Raw genomic sequence first — 16,494 nt, forward strand, 5'->3', positions numbered from 1 at the left:
TCTCCCCTCTGCCCACCTAGGAGGCCCGCGCGCAAAGCCGGAGCAGCGACTAAGTTGCGGCTGCCGTGAGCGGCTCTGGAACTCGCGCAAAACTGTTCCCGGAGTCCCTGGGCGGGGGCGGAGCGGCGTCGAGTTGCACTGCGCTCTTTTCGGTGGGCTGTGCCTGGAGAGCGGGAAGTGAGCTCAGGCGCAGAGGAAATCCCGCCTGCCCGCGCCCGGCCTGTGTGTTGTGCTCTCCGTAGTTGGCGACGCCGAGAGCGAGATCGGCGAGACGCTTCTCCGGGGGTGGCGGAGGGGCCGGCTGCGTCTGCGAAGGGAGACATGTCTGATCAGGTGGGAGGCTCGCGCTGGGCGAGGAAGCAGCTCGCAGTCGGCCGCCCCAACCGCCCCGGGCAGCCCGCAAGGCGGCCAGATGGGGCCACCAACAAGCCGGGTCCCCTCGGCTGGAAAGAGGGGGCTTGACTGGCGGTGGGACGCCCTCCGGCGAACCTAATCCTGCCTCTCCGCATCCGTTTCGTGCCCCGGGTTTAAGCCTTCCTAACGTGCTTCTGGCCCGTGAACTAGGATCGCCCCGATATCCCGAAATGCCCCCGCGGTAGAGACAGATCGCAGTTGGCTCTTATGGAGGAAGCCCATGGGGAGAGACAACAAAAGGCCAAAGTTCCCGTTTGGGCTCCTTTTTGGTCTCTCCCGCAACCCCGCTTCTCGGTCGATGGGGCTTTCATGCCGGTCTGACTTTTAGAAAAGGCCCCCCGATATTTCTTTAGAAAACGACCACGATGATCCGTAAATGAATCATTGTTTTTGAGATGTTCTGCAAGGCTGCTGCTTGCACCGGGAACATCAAGGCTTGTTCTGACACTTCCTGTTTGGCTTGCCTGAAGCTTATTTTGGCAGGGTAGCCCCCCCCCCTTTTAAATTGCACAAGCTTTGACATTATTTGAACCAAAATCACACGAGAATAAAGATAAAGGTAGCATAGCCTTTTTGTTGCGTTTTGATGGCATATTAGGAATCCCTGCAGTAGCCAGGCGGAGTAAAAATAGAAACGCTCCCTTTAATCATTGATTCAAACTATTTGTTAAGCAAATTAAATGTAAAGGCCCAGTTTTATCATCGGACTGTCTTAATCATAACGTTAACGTTATTGACTCTGCTTCATGGGATCATCTTCAGCCAGTGTGAGCAGGAATTTGCACAAGGTTGCTTGCAGTTTCACTTCCCTGCAATTAATGCAGGTCGTGAATTATTTTAAGAGCAACATAGTGACAAGCTCAAATGGTTATCTGTGTTTTAAAATTGACTTGTTTCAGGAAATAGTAATTGGAAAGTGTCAAATATAGTAGTTCAAACTTCCAGTCTCCTTGCAAGCAAATAGATTAAGCATGGACACAGGGCTCATTCATATAATGCTATACGTACATTTGAGCAGTTGGACTGTTTTATAAATTTGCATAGGGAGTCCGTATCTTTTAAAGTGGGTTTTAATTTTGTCTTTAAAAACATTTTTTCTACATATTTCAACCAGCGATATTATTACCCCAGTACTAATATTAGGGTATTATTACCCCAGTGTCAGTCAGTAATCCTGCGCTTCATATTTTCTTCAGAAATAATACTGGTTATATGTATCTAATGTTGCTTGTTTTTGTTATTTTTTTCCTGGTTTGTAGAAGTTTGGCTGTTAATTTACAATCATAGTCACTAAATATTGTCCTTGCATGTTTTCTGCTTGGCGAGCTAGAAATATGGAAGGGACAGGGCTTCAGAGCACTAAATACTAGTTATAATCTCTAAAGTCAGTTAAGATTTAAACTGCTCTGTCCATGATTTCATTGAAGTATTTCTTGGAATTAGTTAGAAATTACAAGTTTCAGAATATATACTAAATAGGAATCAGTAATTTAGTTTAATTTATTTGATTTATATGCCGCCCAATCCCATGGGATTCAGGGGAGCTAAGAAGTAAGTAAGAAAACCATTAAAAGCAATGTAAATAAATAGCCTGTTCTGGTACTTTCTGAACTATGATATATAAAATTGAAACTTAGAGGTTTCCACTTCAGAGGAGCATAAGGGGATTTACATTTCATTAGGCACTACCAATAGATTGTTTATCCCGTGAATAAGTCAACTAGGTTCATTTTATGTATTGACTGTATTTTTAGGTAGCTGCACATTTTGTCTGTATCTAGATTGTGACTAACAGAAGCCTCTTATTCACTATTCATTGCAAAATGGGCTATAATTTAACTATGTTCTGAAGAGAAGAAAGGCTAAGCTTGTTTATTGCTATTTATATTTTATCTTTTGAGTTAAAGGAGCAGGAACAAGTAGTCTTTCACTTATGACCACAATTGAGTCCAAAATTTCTGTTGCTGAGCAAGACAGTTGTTAAGCAATTTGTGCCTCACTACTTTTTTTGCCATATTTGTTAAGCAAATCACTCTAGTTGTGAATCTGACTTCCCCCATTGATTTTGCTTGTGGAAGCTGGCTGGGAAGGTTACTACCAATGGTGATCACATGACACCGGTTCAGTGCAACTGTCATAAATACACTCCAGTTGCCAAATGCCTAAATTCTGATCACATGACTAAGGATGCTGCAAAGGTCACTTTGACCTCAATTTACAAAACAGTTTATTTAGTGACTTCAAATTTAATACAGCCCTGACAAGCACTGATTCACTTAACAACCGTGTTATTAACTTAACAATTAACAAGGATTCACTTAACAACTCTGGCAAGAATTTTTGTCCCATTTTGTGAAAGGGGCCAATATTCATTTAACAACTCTCTCACTCAGCAATGGAAAGTTTGGGCTCAATTGTGGTTGTAAATCTAGGACTGACTACCTGCAATCGTTTTTAGATTATGAAGTTTGGACCAAGCATTCAGACAGCTCTAATTTTACTTATTGAGAGTATTTCAGTGCTTTTTCTTCTCAGTTTTGTAGCTACATTGTTTATCATATAGGTATTAAAATTGGAATTTAGAGCCTTTTTTGAAGCTCTGAACTATTGCGCTATCAAAAAATATAATCAACCAAAAAAATGAATGAAATTAAAATTCTAAAAATTGGGAATCGTTTAGTACTTTGTGGTATTTTAATTGTAACTTTAACAGATACTTTATGTTTTTAGTAATGAAGCTAGTCATGTTGAGTTTATTTTATGTTCTTCCTCTCCCTCTAATCTTTTCTTATTATGAACTAATTCACTGTTAATATGCAAAACAGAGAAGCATGAAATGAATATTCTTATAGTTACCATTTTTTATTGCAGGAAGCCAAACCTTCAGCAGAGGATTTGGGTGATAAAAAAGAAGGAGAATATATTAAACTTAAGGTCATAGGCCAGGTGAGTTCTAATGTTAACATTTATCCTTGCTAATTTATATGTATAACCATATAGTTGAGTTTTATAGTACATAAGTTTTTTCTTTCTAATATTTTCCTGCAAGTGCAGGGTCTACCTTTTTTGTTTTCTAAAATGTGTTTAATGTAGTACTGTATAAATGTAGACTAGTAAATGGTGTTTGTATTTTGTAAACACAAATATTCTTGCATAAGAGGACTCTACAAAAAATTATTTATTTATTTAATCAGATTTGTATGCCGCCCCTCTCCGCAGACTCGGGGCGGCTCACAGCAACAACAATACAATGTAAACAAATCTAATATTTAAGTTAATTTTAAAAAACCCCAATTTAGAAAACAATCATACATACTAGCATACCATACATAAATTTTATAAGCCTAGGGGGAGGGAAAATGTCAATTCCCCCATGCCTATAGTCCTATCATAATCAGGAGTCTGATTTAGTATTAATTTTAAGCTTTGCTGGCATTATGCAAGTTATAAATTCTAGAAGCAAAAATAGATATAGCCATTCTTCTATGCATGCTTCTAAAATAGATATTGAAAAATAAACAGGTTGATAAACAAGAGCCAGTGTGTTATGAGTTCTTATGTTTTTAAAGTCACAAAAATGTTTCCTATAATTACCAAATCTTTACTAAGTTACTTACTGATACATTACCTACAGAAAAGTTTTTATTAAAATATTTTATTAGTAAGAATCAACAATTAAACCTTGCTTTCGGGCAGATTGCAGTCTGTCTTTTATGTCCAAAATGGGCCTTCTTGATTACTGAAACCCTGTTTAAAAGGATTCCCATTCCTAACCTTATTGCAAGCTAGAGAAAGTAGGGGTGTAATCTCTTTTATTGGAAAATGATTTCCCTAAATCTCTTGTGTATGGAAGAATTTAAGAAAAAGTAAATGGGTGAGATGTAAGAAGGTTTGAAACTCAAGTGTGGAATGACACACTCTGTTATACCTCGAGCATGGGATCATACTTAAGGAAAAAGTATTGGATCCAAGCTCAAAATATTTTACATATCTACAGTAAGTGCCATTTTAATACTATGTAGAATTACTATATTTTGTGTTCAATTTGTAGGACAGCAGTGAAATTCACTTCAAGGTGAAAATGACAACGCATCTAAAGAAACTTAAAGAATCATACTGTCAGAGACAGGTTTGTGATTTGAGGTTTTCCTTGCTCACATGATATCGAATATAAGTTGTTCAAGTTTTTATGTTCCTCTGCACCTGACTGAATGTACTACTGCATAATTCAAAAATTAAAATAAAGAAATAGATGGTGCACAGTAGTGAATATCTGGGTTTTTGTTCAATCGGTTTAAACTGACACTCTCCATTTCTCTTTGTTTAGGGAGTCCCAATGAATTCACTCAGGTTCCTCTTTGAGGGTCAGAGAATTACTGATAATCATACTCCAAAAGAGGTAAATATTCTTGGAGATCAGTTCCTAATACTGCTTGTAGTTATTTCAGTATTGTATAGCTTTTTGGCAATAGCTATTCAAAGAAAGTAGAGTGACCTTAAAAAAAGTAAACAATCCAATCCTGGTTATTTAAGAGTACAAATTAATTTATTTAACCAAGTGAATTTCCATTTTAAATTATATTGAGGGATTTGAGTATATATGAACAATATGCATTGCTTGCTAGTTGACACTGAGTAGTCAACTTTAGTGATCTAACATACTAAGGAGGCTCAAACTTGGCTAGTACATGGAAGTACATGAAAGGAGACTCTTCAGAAAATGTACAGCTGTAGGCAAGACAGGACAGTTAAAAAAAACTTCCTAGAAGATGGTAGTAGCAAACAATTTTGTTGTTTCATAAAAATCATGAAGTTTCCAGGAAATTGTAACTTATTAAATGTTTGTTCAGCATTTCCATCACTTACAAAAGAACTTCTAGTTCCAATTACTGTCATTGAGGACAACCTGTATACATAAGAACTGATATACAGTACTAAAAAAATCCCTGACAAGGCACTAAAACGCAGCTGCTGTTCCTGGAGTTACCACCCTGCATCTTTCCTACGTTATCCACAAAGCACATGAGAACGACCTTTTATTTTATTCTATAACTTTATTAAATTTATTTGCCATCTACCTCAATTGTGTGATTCTAGGTGACTAAGAATTTTTTAAAAGGAAATGATTACCCCAAGCTCTACAAAATATTTATAATGTATACAATTATTTATTTATTTTAAAATGTATGTGATCATATTAACCAAGTTCATAACTGTACTATCATTAAACAGCACTGCATTTCACATAAGTCAATAACTTCTTACTCTTTTATGCATGGAGAAAGTGAAACAGATCTGTAGTTTATATAAACTGATAATTATATTACTGTAGTGCAGAAAACATAACCAAAGAGTACCATATTTTTTGGATTATAAAATGTACCAGAGTATATGACGCGCCTTAGTTTTTGGGGAGGAAAATAAGATAATTTTTTTTTTACCTATTAGCATCCATTTGGGTAGGGTCCTTAGCAAGCAGCTTGAAACAGGTAAAGCTCCATTTGAGAGGTCGTTATTTCTCCTTTGCAAAGCTCTATTTGAGAGGTTGTATTTTCAGCTTTGCAAAGCTCTGTTTGAGAAGTGTTTTCAGCCTTGCAAAGCTCCATTTTAAAGGTTGTTTTAAGTTTTGCAAAGCCCTTTTTCAGAGGCTGGGCAGGGCTACATTTGGTGTATAAGACGCACCCAGATTTTCATCCTTTTAGCAGGGAAAGTTTGTCTTATACTCCAAAAATAAGGTAATTTACCATTATGTATAGGATTATTATTTTAGTTTAAAATTAGGCCTTAAATCATGCTTTGTAGTATAAGATTTTTAATGATTGTGTATTGTAGCATATTTTTATTATTAAGGTTTTAGTAAACCTGATACTGCTGCAAATCGCTATATAAGCACTGTTTACTTAGTGTCAACTCTGCTGCTAGTTTCTTCTACAGAAACTCCACGTAATGTGTACATGGTGAGCATCTAATATGGCTGCATATTTTGGATTTTTAAAAATAAATTTGTGGTTCTTATTTTACAGCTTGGAATGGAAGAAGAAGATGTGATTGAGGTTTATCAGGAACAGACAGGAGGCCATTCAACAATTTAGAACGTTTGTTTTTTTTCCCTTTCCCTTTATCCTTTTTTATTTTTAAATAATAGTTCTTTTGTAATGTGGTATATAACACTGAATTAAAACCAACACCACATTCCTATGTTTTAAATATTATTTCCAGTTGTCTGTTTTGAATTCTTGTGCTCATTATACAGTCATTGTGTCAGACTTTTGTGATCCTACTGCAGTTGTACTTCCCAATTTTTCTCTTTTCCTCTTTAGAAAAGCAACTGTCTACACATGAAGTTACATGTTGGCAAGGGTCATGTATCCAAACCTTGACTATTTGGCAGTGGGCAGAGGTTTCTACTATTCACGTTGGCCTGAAATTTAGGTGTGTGATTTTTTTTTGTGGAATTTAAGAGAAGATATGGAAACTTTTTGAAATATAAACCGAAGGATTGTGTCCTAATCTTAAGAGTTTTCTGTAGATTTTACTGGGAAGTATTGATGGGAAAAATTTTCTTTATGGTAACATTATCTTTGAAATGACTTCATTTGAAGATTACATGGAAATTGTTTGGGGTTTTGTCAACAGAAGGAATTTTTTTGGAAAATTCTAATTAATGTACACCTTCATGCAACAAAAGTTGTTATTTTTATGTTGTACCTGTTTGCCTGGAATGTGTTTTTTTAATGGACATAGATTGTATTGGCTTCCCTTTAAATAAATAAGAGGAAACAAATTCATAAACCTCTGGATTTTCTTTTAAGACATAAATTTGGAAGATTTATTAAAAACTAGTGAAGAATATTTAAAGAAAATAATTTTTTATCAATGCTGGAGGATTTTACACAGGAAAAAAATGATTCACCTTTGAGAATTAGCACTTTCCCTGCTGCTTGTTCTCAGTATATAAATAGAAATCAAGAATTTATCTTTCACTGGGAGTTGTATTTTGTAATGTGTAGCTCCGGAATTCTCAAAATTAATGGTAATGGAAAATAAATATGGAAAAAATAAAAATGCTATGTAAAAACCTTCATTGGTGTTTAAAAAACAGGGAGGTACCAATTCTTCAGTTTAAAGAATCACAGAAAATATTAGGACTCAGATATGAATAGCTTAACCTATTGATTTCAATAAAAATTAATGCTGCCTTGTAATCTATATTGGGTATTGGAAAACTTAGGTACTTTGCAGTTACGTGCACCCCATTTGCATGCGCTATTAGTGTGATAAAGGTTAGAAACACTGAAAAAGCACAGATCTGAAATCTGTATTCTCACTTTTTAGAAGTCAAAGAGTTTTTCTTGTGACTTCAATAAGCTCAGGATTGAAGACCTAGCGTTAAATCCTGTTTGTATAGAGAAGTAAACTAGTTGATTTTTCAGACAGCTCCCATTGGCAATCTTGGAGTATAAGTACCTCTGAAAAGAAATAAATTATTTGTGTTTGGAAGTTATGTGAAATAGTGTTTTGGAATGAGGCCTAATCAACAAGACATTTCCCCCCCCTAAGTGATTGTCTAATTCAAAATGTTCTATCTTCATATCTCTTTTAAAAAATTGTAGAACTGTCATAGAAAACCTGTCAACGCTAGAAAGATTCTTTAGCTCAGGTTTGCAATATTGATGGCAGGACTAGAAATGCTGCTCTACCTCGGGTTTATTTTTTGTTGCCAGGGGAATGGGAAAGGTCAGAAATTAAGACTGCAATGTTCTTAAGCATTCTTTAACAAACCATTTAATTGTATTTAATTTTCAGGCATTTAACTGTAAAGTGTTAAATGGATCTTCCCCAATGCTTGTAGTTTCCATGTCCCACTTCTGATGCCTTTTTGTACGCATGCCAAACTTTTTTTAAAAATTAAAACTTGTTTTCAAAAATCAAAATCTGGGCTTAAGTGTTATCCATATCTTTAGCATTAAAGATCTGAATGAAGTAAGTAAGAAAGATTTGTAACATTATCCTTCTAACATGATTATTTGCCCCCTTACATTGCTGTTCCTCCTAGAGGGTGGGCAGCAGTTTGCAAGATAAATGTCTACAACAAAACCCATAGTTACTAAAGATTAAACACTTAAAAATAAGATTTTTTAAATAAAAAATTTGGGGGCCAGCAAAACTTGCTTTAGAAGAACTTGTGCAGCTGAGAATTCCTTACACCTGAGCAGTACACAAAAACAATTTTCTAGGACCGTAAAAATTCATCCACGGTGAAATCTGCAGAAATGGGAGTATGAATCATGCTCTTAGGTTGTCCCTTAAGTAGAAATCTCAAGGCCCCTATTTCTGGAGATCACCTTGCTATTTCAAACATGTGATTCATTAGGAACAAAATAAAAATATTTAGTTTATATCTTAAATTTAATCTCGAGATTCATGAGACAGTCTCTTCTGCCTTAGGATTTTTCAAAGGAGAAAAGCCTACTTGTAGCCTAGAAAAGAAATAGCTAGAAGGGTAGAGAAAAAATAATTTAGCCATCAGTTTTGGATGCTACAATGTAAAAAAGATGTTGAGACTGTAGAACCATGAAGGCGAATCTATGGCACACGTCTCACAGGTGGCACACAGATACATATCTGCCGGCACAGGAGCCATTGCCATAGATCATCTCCAGCATGTCAGCTGATTTTTGGATGTTCACGCCTCCTCCCCTCCCAGGACACTCTAGTGGCCTGTTATGAGGTAAGTAAAGGCCTCACGCGGAGGCTCTGGGAGGGTGTTTCTGGCCTCTGGAGGGCCTCTGGGGGTGGGGAAGGCCGCTTTTGCTCTTCCCAGGCACCTAGAAAGCCTCTAGAGCAGTGGTTCCCAACATGATTTTTAATAGGGGCAATTGGAACCTTGTTTAAAACAAGTTGATGGCCTTTTAGGCTTCCTCCACATGAGGAGGAGTGCACGCTTTGAATAGTAAGAATTATATATCACAGGGGGAGGGGCATCAGGATTTTAGAGATGCTTAGGTGGGGCATGGGCAAAAATCACTGATTGTGGAGAGCAAAAAACAGGATTTACGGTTCCACTGGGAGTCAGCAAAGGGGCTGTTTCTGGCCTCCATAGGGCCTCCAGGGTGGGTGGGGAAGGTCATTTTTGCCCTCCCCAGGCTCCTAGAAAGGCTCGAGCCTAGGGAGGGTGAAAAATGGGTCCACCGTGCCATCATGTGCCAAAAGCAGGAACATGGGGGGTGGGAGGTCACGTGCAGGGCACATTTAATTAGTGTAGGCACATGCGTGAGCGATCCCCTTGCTTTTGGCATAAAACGGCAAAAAGATTAGCCATCACTGCTCTAGAAAGAGTGCAGAGAAGAGCAACAGAGATGATTAGGGGGCTGGAGGCTAAAACATGAACGGTTGAAGGAACTGGGCATGGCTAGTTTAATGAAAAGGACTAGGGCAGAATTGACCAAGATGACCTACGAACTCCAAGACAGAGACAAAACAGACTTTTATAATGCATGGGATCGATGGTATAATTGGCTAAAACAATGTAAATACATTTTAAAAAAGAAATGAACAAATAATTTAAAATTCTATACAACTTACCCCAAAAAGAAAAATCATTATATTTCAGATAAGGGGAATAGTAAACCCCTTGGTAGATGATTATCTGACAGTTCCAAAATGTAAATACTGTATAGCAAAAATATGTAGAAAATTTTAATAGTATCTAATTTAGAAAGTCGCAAGCTATCAGTCAACAATATAGTTAACGATTTTGTTGTTTATGTCCATGTGAAATGTTTTGTCAGTCTTTGCTTGTCTTGCTGTCATGTTGTTTCTTTTTTTCTTACAATGTTGCTTATTTTTTCTTTGTTGTTTTTAATGTATTTAATCAATAAAAACTATTTTTTTTTAAAAAAGGACTAGGGGAGATACCATAGCAGTGTTCTAATATCTCAGGGGTTGCCACAAAGAAGGAGAAGTCAAACTATTCTCCAAAGCACCTGGGGGCAGAATAAGAAGCAATGGGTGGAAACTAATCAAAGAGAGAAGCAACTTAGAACTAAGGAGAAATTTCCTGACAGAACAATCAGTGGAACAACTTGCTTCCAGAAGTTGTGAATGCTCCAACACTGGAAGTTTTTAAGATGTTGGATAGCCATTAGTTTGAAGTGGTGTAGGGTTTCCTGCCTAGGTGGTGGTGGTGGTGGCGGCGGGGGGGGGGGGATTGGTCTAGAAGACTTCTAAGGTCCCTTCCAACCCATAAGTTTGGAGATGAAACTGCATAGGAACCAATCAAAAGCAGGATTGGTTGTGGCATTTAATACCACCCAGCAAGCTAGCTTGACTGATTGGGTGGGTCAGTTTTAAAGGAAACTTGGCATGTTTGCAATAACAGGAAATATATTATATTTACATATATCCACTCATCCCAGTATGGGTTAAAATTATTTAGAACATTGTCTAGATATGTCAGTATTTTCTTGGAGATCAGAGAAAATTTGTAGAAAAGCACAGTAGTTCTCCATTTTACTACTTAAGCCTTGTCAGAATGCAAGTTATCAAACTACTCAAAAACTAGAATGCAAGTTATCAAACTACTCAAAAAGATATTTGGGCATGGCTAGGACTTTAATCATCTTCTGTTGTAAAAAAAGGATTCTGGAAGTAGGAATAAACCCATGGACGTGAAATTTCCTGTCTTCGATCCAGTCCACAGGCTTCTACAAGTAGTTGATATTGAAATTGTTGCTCCTTCTCCAGTTCTGCCATTTGTCTGGAACCAGATAAATTAATAAAAGAAAATCTATAATTTTAACAAGATTATGGGGAACAGATATGGAAAGTTGAGGTGGGTTGAAAAGCAAAGGCCAGTTCCTAACTGAACAAGGAAGACACAGGGGCAAGGGACTACGTATAACTCATCCCCTGCTGTGATATAGAACAGAGCTTCCTCATGACATCTTTAGTTATGGGCAAACCAGTTTCAAACCTAGTCTTTGTTAAATCTTCATCTAAAGCAATATGCAGCATTAATGCAATAATCACCAATTTGTAACTTGTAAAATAAGAATTACAATATTTTGTTCCACTAAAAATCTTTGCCATAGCATTTAGGAACAGCTAAAAATTGGAGAATGTCACAAAAAACTCACTGCCATTAACATGAAGCATTAATAATTTTCAATTGGCAAAAATGTATTGCTAATAAGAAGCCTTTCTTCCTTATCACAAACTACAGGAGCATATTTACTGGTAAGGGGCAGAACACAATACAGTATAATGAATACTTCTTGGATGTCTGGACATTTAAATGAAAGACAAGACTGAGGATTGCTCCTGGCCTGGTTAATGTAAGGTGACTCAAAAAATTAGAATATCGTGCAAAAGTTAATTGATTTCAGTAATGCAACTTAAAAAGTGAAACAATATATGAGAGACTCATTACATGCAAGGCAAGATAGTTCAAGCTGTGATTTGTCATAATTATGCTGATTATGAGGTACAGCTCATGAAACCCCAAATCCACCATGTCAGAAAATTAGAATATTATATGCGATCAATAAAAAAAGGATTGTACATAGAAGAATATTGGACCTCTGAAAAGTATAAACATGCATATGTACTCAGTACTTCGTTTGGACCCCTTTTGCAGCAAGAGCCGGGGTGGCGCAGCAGGTAGAGTGCTGTACTGCAGGCCACTGAAGCTGACTAGATCTGGAGGTCAGCGGTTCAAATCTCATCACCGGCTCAAGGTTGACTCAGCCTTCCATCCTTTCAAGGTGGGTAAAAGGAGGACCCGGATTGTGGGGGCAATATGCTGGCTCTATTAAAAAAGTGCTATTGCTAACATGTTGTAAGCCGCCCTGAGTCTAAGGAGAAGGGTGGCATAAAAATTGAATAAATAAATAAATTACTGCCTCAATGCGGTGTGGCATGGAAGCTATCATCCAGTGGCACTCCTGAGGTGTTATTGAAGACTAGGATGCTTCAATAGTGGCCTTCAGCTCTTCTGCATTGTTCAGTTTCATGCCTCTCATTTTTCTCTTGGCAATGCCCCATAGATTCTCTATGAAGTTCAAGTCAGGCGAGTTTACTGGCCAATCAAGCACAGTGGACCAACACCAGCAGATGACATCATGGCTCCCCAAATCAACACAGACTGTGAAAGCTTTTGCATCTCATTTGGAAACCAAGGACCCAGAGTATGGAGGAAGAATGGAGAAGCACACAGCAAGATGCTTGAAGTCTAGTGTGAAGTTGCCATGTCATCTGCTGGTGTTGGTCCACTGTGCTTCGTTAAGTCCAGGATTAACGCAGCTGTCTTATCAGGAGAGTTTGGAGCACTTCTTGCTTCCTTCTGCAGAAGAACTTTATGGGGATTCTGACTTCAATTTTCCATCACGACGTGGCACCTGCCCACACTGCCAAAAGCACTAAAACTTGGTGCAATGATCGTAGGATTACTATGCTTGATTGGCCAGCAAACTCACCTGACCTGAACCTCATAGAGAATCTATGGGACATTGCCAAGAGAAAGATGAGAGGCAGGAGACTGAACAATGCAGAAGAGCTGAAAGCCACTATTGAAGCATCCTGGTCTTCCATAACACCTCCGTAGTGCCATAGGATGATAGCTTCCATGCCATGCTGCATTGAGGCAATAATTGCTCCAAAAGGGCCCCAAATCAAGTACTGAGTTCATATGCATGCTTATACCTTTCAGAGGTCCAATATTGTTCTATGTACAATCCTTTTTTCATTGATCGCATGCAATATTCTAATTTTCTGACATTGTAGATTTGGGATTTTCATGAGCTATATCCCATAATTATCACAATTATGACAAATCACAGCTTGAACTGTCCTGCTTTGCATGTAGTAAGTCTCTCTCATATATTATGTTTCACCTTTTAAGTTGCATTACTGAAATCAATGAACTTTAGCATGACATCTTAATTATTCAAGTTTCACTTGTAATACCGCATTTACTGGATGCAGGAAGAGGTACTAATCTAGAAATGTAACTCAGTTCACTTAGGCTAAGTCTAAGAGGAAGATTGAAGTTATCTGACATTAAGTTAGGCTTCTGGTAGATCCAGTGTTACAATCCCCAAAAATGGGCATCCTGCCATAATTCCCTATTAAGAATGAATTTTTCCTAGGAAGTTCTGCATACCTTGCGAGCAATAACGCTTGCTTTCTTGCTTCTTCCAAAGCAACTCTAGCCTGTTCCTCAGCTCTTCTCCTTCTCTCCTCAGCCTCAAGCCTCATTTTCTCTTCTTCCTCCTTTTTCCTCTTCTCGTATTCCAACCTTTGCTCCTCGTTCATCTCTGCTAGCTGTCGCCGTTCTTTCTCCAGCTGCATCTCTATTTCTTTCTGTCTGCGTTTTTCTGCTTCTAAGGAACAGAGCAAGAAAGTGAGCTAATAGTTACTTCTATTTCAGGAGAAATAAAGTAATTGAAGTGAAAAGATAGGAAAACTCTGTATTTAGGGAAACCTAAATGGAGTGGATGATTAATTAGATGTTAGATGGGCTCAGCAGAAGCACCTCGCAGAAGACTAGGAGCATAGGCTTTCCAAGCAGAAGGAAGACCTGTGGGAGTGCAAGGGCAAGTACCAGCCCCTTGAGGCTCTCTGGATTGAGATGGTCAGCCAGTTCCAGGCCATGATGCAATTCCACTGGAACAAGGCCATTCGGCTCTTCACCATCAACAGCGCTTCCCTCCAGCCTTTACCCAAAGCTCCACACCAGGAGGCTGAAACAGACCTCAAGTCGTAATTTCTGCCCTCCACAAAAATTGTATGCCGCCCCTCTCCAAGGACTTGGAGCAGCTCATAACAAGTAAAACATCATATACAAGTCCAGTGTTAAAACAGTTTTAAAAACCCCTTTAAAAATACCCGAAGAGGGAGACTCTCTTCAGCAACACAAATGTTCATTGCATGAATCCAGCCCAGGGGCCATAGGTTGAGGACCCTGGATTTAGTGCAATATAAAAAATGCAAATAATTTTTCCACCAAAATGTTCTCACGGACCACCAGTTGGTGACTGCTAGTCTAGACCACTAGAAAAATAATATTTCACTGGGAAATGTTTTACACTTGCCTATCAGAATGTGCACTAAATTGGTAAAATGTCACAAAAATGTTTCTGTTCACATGATAGGAATAATGACTTTGAATTCAGAATTTATCCTTAGCTTATTGTTTTCTTCCTTACCTCCATGTCCTCTGGATATGGTTTTGAATTTGGGTAGTGGTAATAATAAAGCAGTATTTGCAGTCAAATGAGATTTTGACTTTTTTTTAAAAAAAAATGGCAATTTTTCAAGAATAGGAAAGGAATGATGTGGGTATATTTGAACCTATTGGCATCTTTTAGTAATATTATTCCTCTATTTAAAACAAACGCAAATACACATTACTTTTTAAAAGGCCAAGGCATTGCAAGATATACTAAAGTAGCATTCCCATCTAGTAGACCCTGCTATTTTCCTTGGCGATTCCCAAATATCACAAACACAGGGACTAGGAAGTTTGAAAGAGGAGTCCATGACAATCTTGCTAAGGATCTCCACAGAGCTGGGTTTGGCTTGGACATCATGGCCCATCTTAGGTTACCTGCCCGTTCCAGTTCCTGTGCCTGCTTCTTCCTCTGCATCTCCAAAAGCCTCCGGCGCTGTTCCTCTTGTAGCCATCGGGCCTGGTCTTGGGCTGCCTTCTCAGCTTGTCGTTCCCTTTCTGCCTCTTCTTCCTGCCTCTGCCGCTCTGCTTCAAGCTGCTGTTTTCTTAAACTGAAAGAAAATAAAGTTGGTCATAAAAGTCCAGTAGGCCTCAGGTAAGCATTGCCCAGGAATGTATTGTGGATGAAACATGGAAGACTGGAAATAAAAATTAGAAACAATTCTTCTCAAGCCCTAACTTGGAAATATGTCAAGAGCCATTGGATTTGCAACTTACTTTCCCCCCCCCCCCCATCCCCATCCCCAATATGGTGGGGCAAGAAAACTTGTTCCAATAACTCTAGGAGCAGCATGATAGTCAAGAACCATTTCTGGGTTAGCTGGAGGGATCACTGACTGGTTCATGAATTGTGATGTTCCTTGCCTGTTCTTAATTTCTGAAGCCTCAAAAGACTTTGGGGAAACAGGGACAGAATATGCTGCCTTAGGTATCCATGGTTCCTTGGCAGTTTTGGATGGGGGTGGGAAAGGGAAGGGTGTGGAAGGATCTTGTCAAATAGGAGACGATTACAGTAATCCCTCGCTACTTTGCGGTTTATCTTGCGGATTCGCTACTTCACGGGTTTTCAAAGGGGGCTTAAATCCATTAAAATTTTTAAATCCAATAAAAATTCATAAAATTCTTCTATAGTACTACTGTACTCTATTAAAGAAACTGGTAGGATATCACCTGTAGTTCCAGCTGAGAAACTTTATAGAATGACTGTTTAATGCAAGGGTGGGTTTTAAAAGTCCAAATACTCATTAAATATATAAAAAAATCTTTCCTCTACTTCACGGAAATTCATTTTTCACAGGTGGTCTTGGAACGCATCCCCCACGAAAAATGAGGGATTACTGTACTTCTTTCTGCTCACCGAAACTCCTCAATCCTCCTTTGCTTCTCCTGTTCCATTTCTTCTCTCATTTTCTCCATACGCTCCTTCTCTTCCTGCTCGTTCTTTTTCTGCTCTTTCTGTTCTTTTCGCTTTGCTTCCACTGCTAGCCGTCGCTTTTCTGCCCTCTCTGCTATTAACCTGTCTCGTGATAGTTTCAGCTCTTCTTTGTACAGAGACAAATCCTGGTCAATTGAAAAAGGCGTATAAAAGGAGGATTATGATCAAACACGAAGTCTGGCCTGGACTTCACTAATGGAGTAGAGAAGGGCATTTCCAATATACAGTAGTACCTCGTCATACGAACCCCTCATCATACGAACTTTTCGAGATATGAACCTGGGATTCGGAATTTTTTTGCCTCTTCTTATGAACTTTTGTCGCCTTACGAACCTGCTGCCGCTGGTGGGATGCCCCGCCTCCAGATATCCATTGCAATGGCGTTTGGGTTCGGGAGACCACCGAGAAGCTCCGC

At 38.5% G+C, this 16,494-nt stretch overlaps 2 protein-coding genes across 8 annotated transcripts in view; one reads left to right on the forward strand and one right to left on the reverse strand.

Annotated features, from left to right (window-relative positions):
- Positions 1 to 89: 89 nt before the first annotated feature.
- Positions 90 to 8,348, forward strand: SUMO1 (small ubiquitin like modifier 1). Its single transcript, XM_070732010.1, has 6 exons — positions 90 to 333; positions 3,286 to 3,360; positions 4,466 to 4,543; positions 4,742 to 4,813; positions 6,438 to 6,509; positions 6,735 to 8,348. Exons 1-5 carry the CDS (start codon positions 322 to 324, stop codon positions 6,504 to 6,506), a joined length of 306 nt encoding a protein of 101 aa, XP_070588111.1. The 5' UTR covers positions 90 to 321; the 3' UTR covers positions 6,507 to 6,509; positions 6,735 to 8,348.
- A 2,661-nt stretch (positions 8,349 to 11,009) lies between these two features.
- The window catches only part of KIAA2012 (KIAA2012 ortholog), a 99,454-nt gene continuing 93,969 nt past the window's right edge, over positions 11,010 to 16,494 (reverse strand). For 6 of the 7 annotated variants that reach the window (XM_070732004.1, XM_070732008.1, XM_070732007.1 and 3 more), the window contains 4 exons: positions 16,002 to 16,204; positions 15,023 to 15,195; positions 13,577 to 13,796; positions 11,010 to 11,173 (listed from right to left, as the gene is read on the reverse strand). In XM_070732004.1, coding sequence (XP_070588105.1) covers positions 11,029 to 11,173; positions 13,577 to 13,796; positions 15,023 to 15,195; positions 16,002 to 16,204 — 741 coding nt within the window. In that variant the 3' untranslated portion in view covers positions 11,010 to 11,028. The remainder of the gene's footprint in view (positions 11,174 to 13,576; positions 13,797 to 15,022; positions 15,196 to 16,001; positions 16,205 to 16,494) is intronic. The other variant, XM_070732005.1, reaches the window with a different exon arrangement.

The sequence above is a fragment of the Erythrolamprus reginae genome, chromosome 1 (assembly GCF_031021105.1).
Source record: "Erythrolamprus reginae isolate rEryReg1 chromosome 1, rEryReg1.hap1, whole genome shotgun sequence".
In the NCBI taxonomy this organism is placed as follows: domain Eukaryota; kingdom Metazoa; phylum Chordata; class Lepidosauria; order Squamata; family Dipsadidae; genus Erythrolamprus; species Erythrolamprus reginae.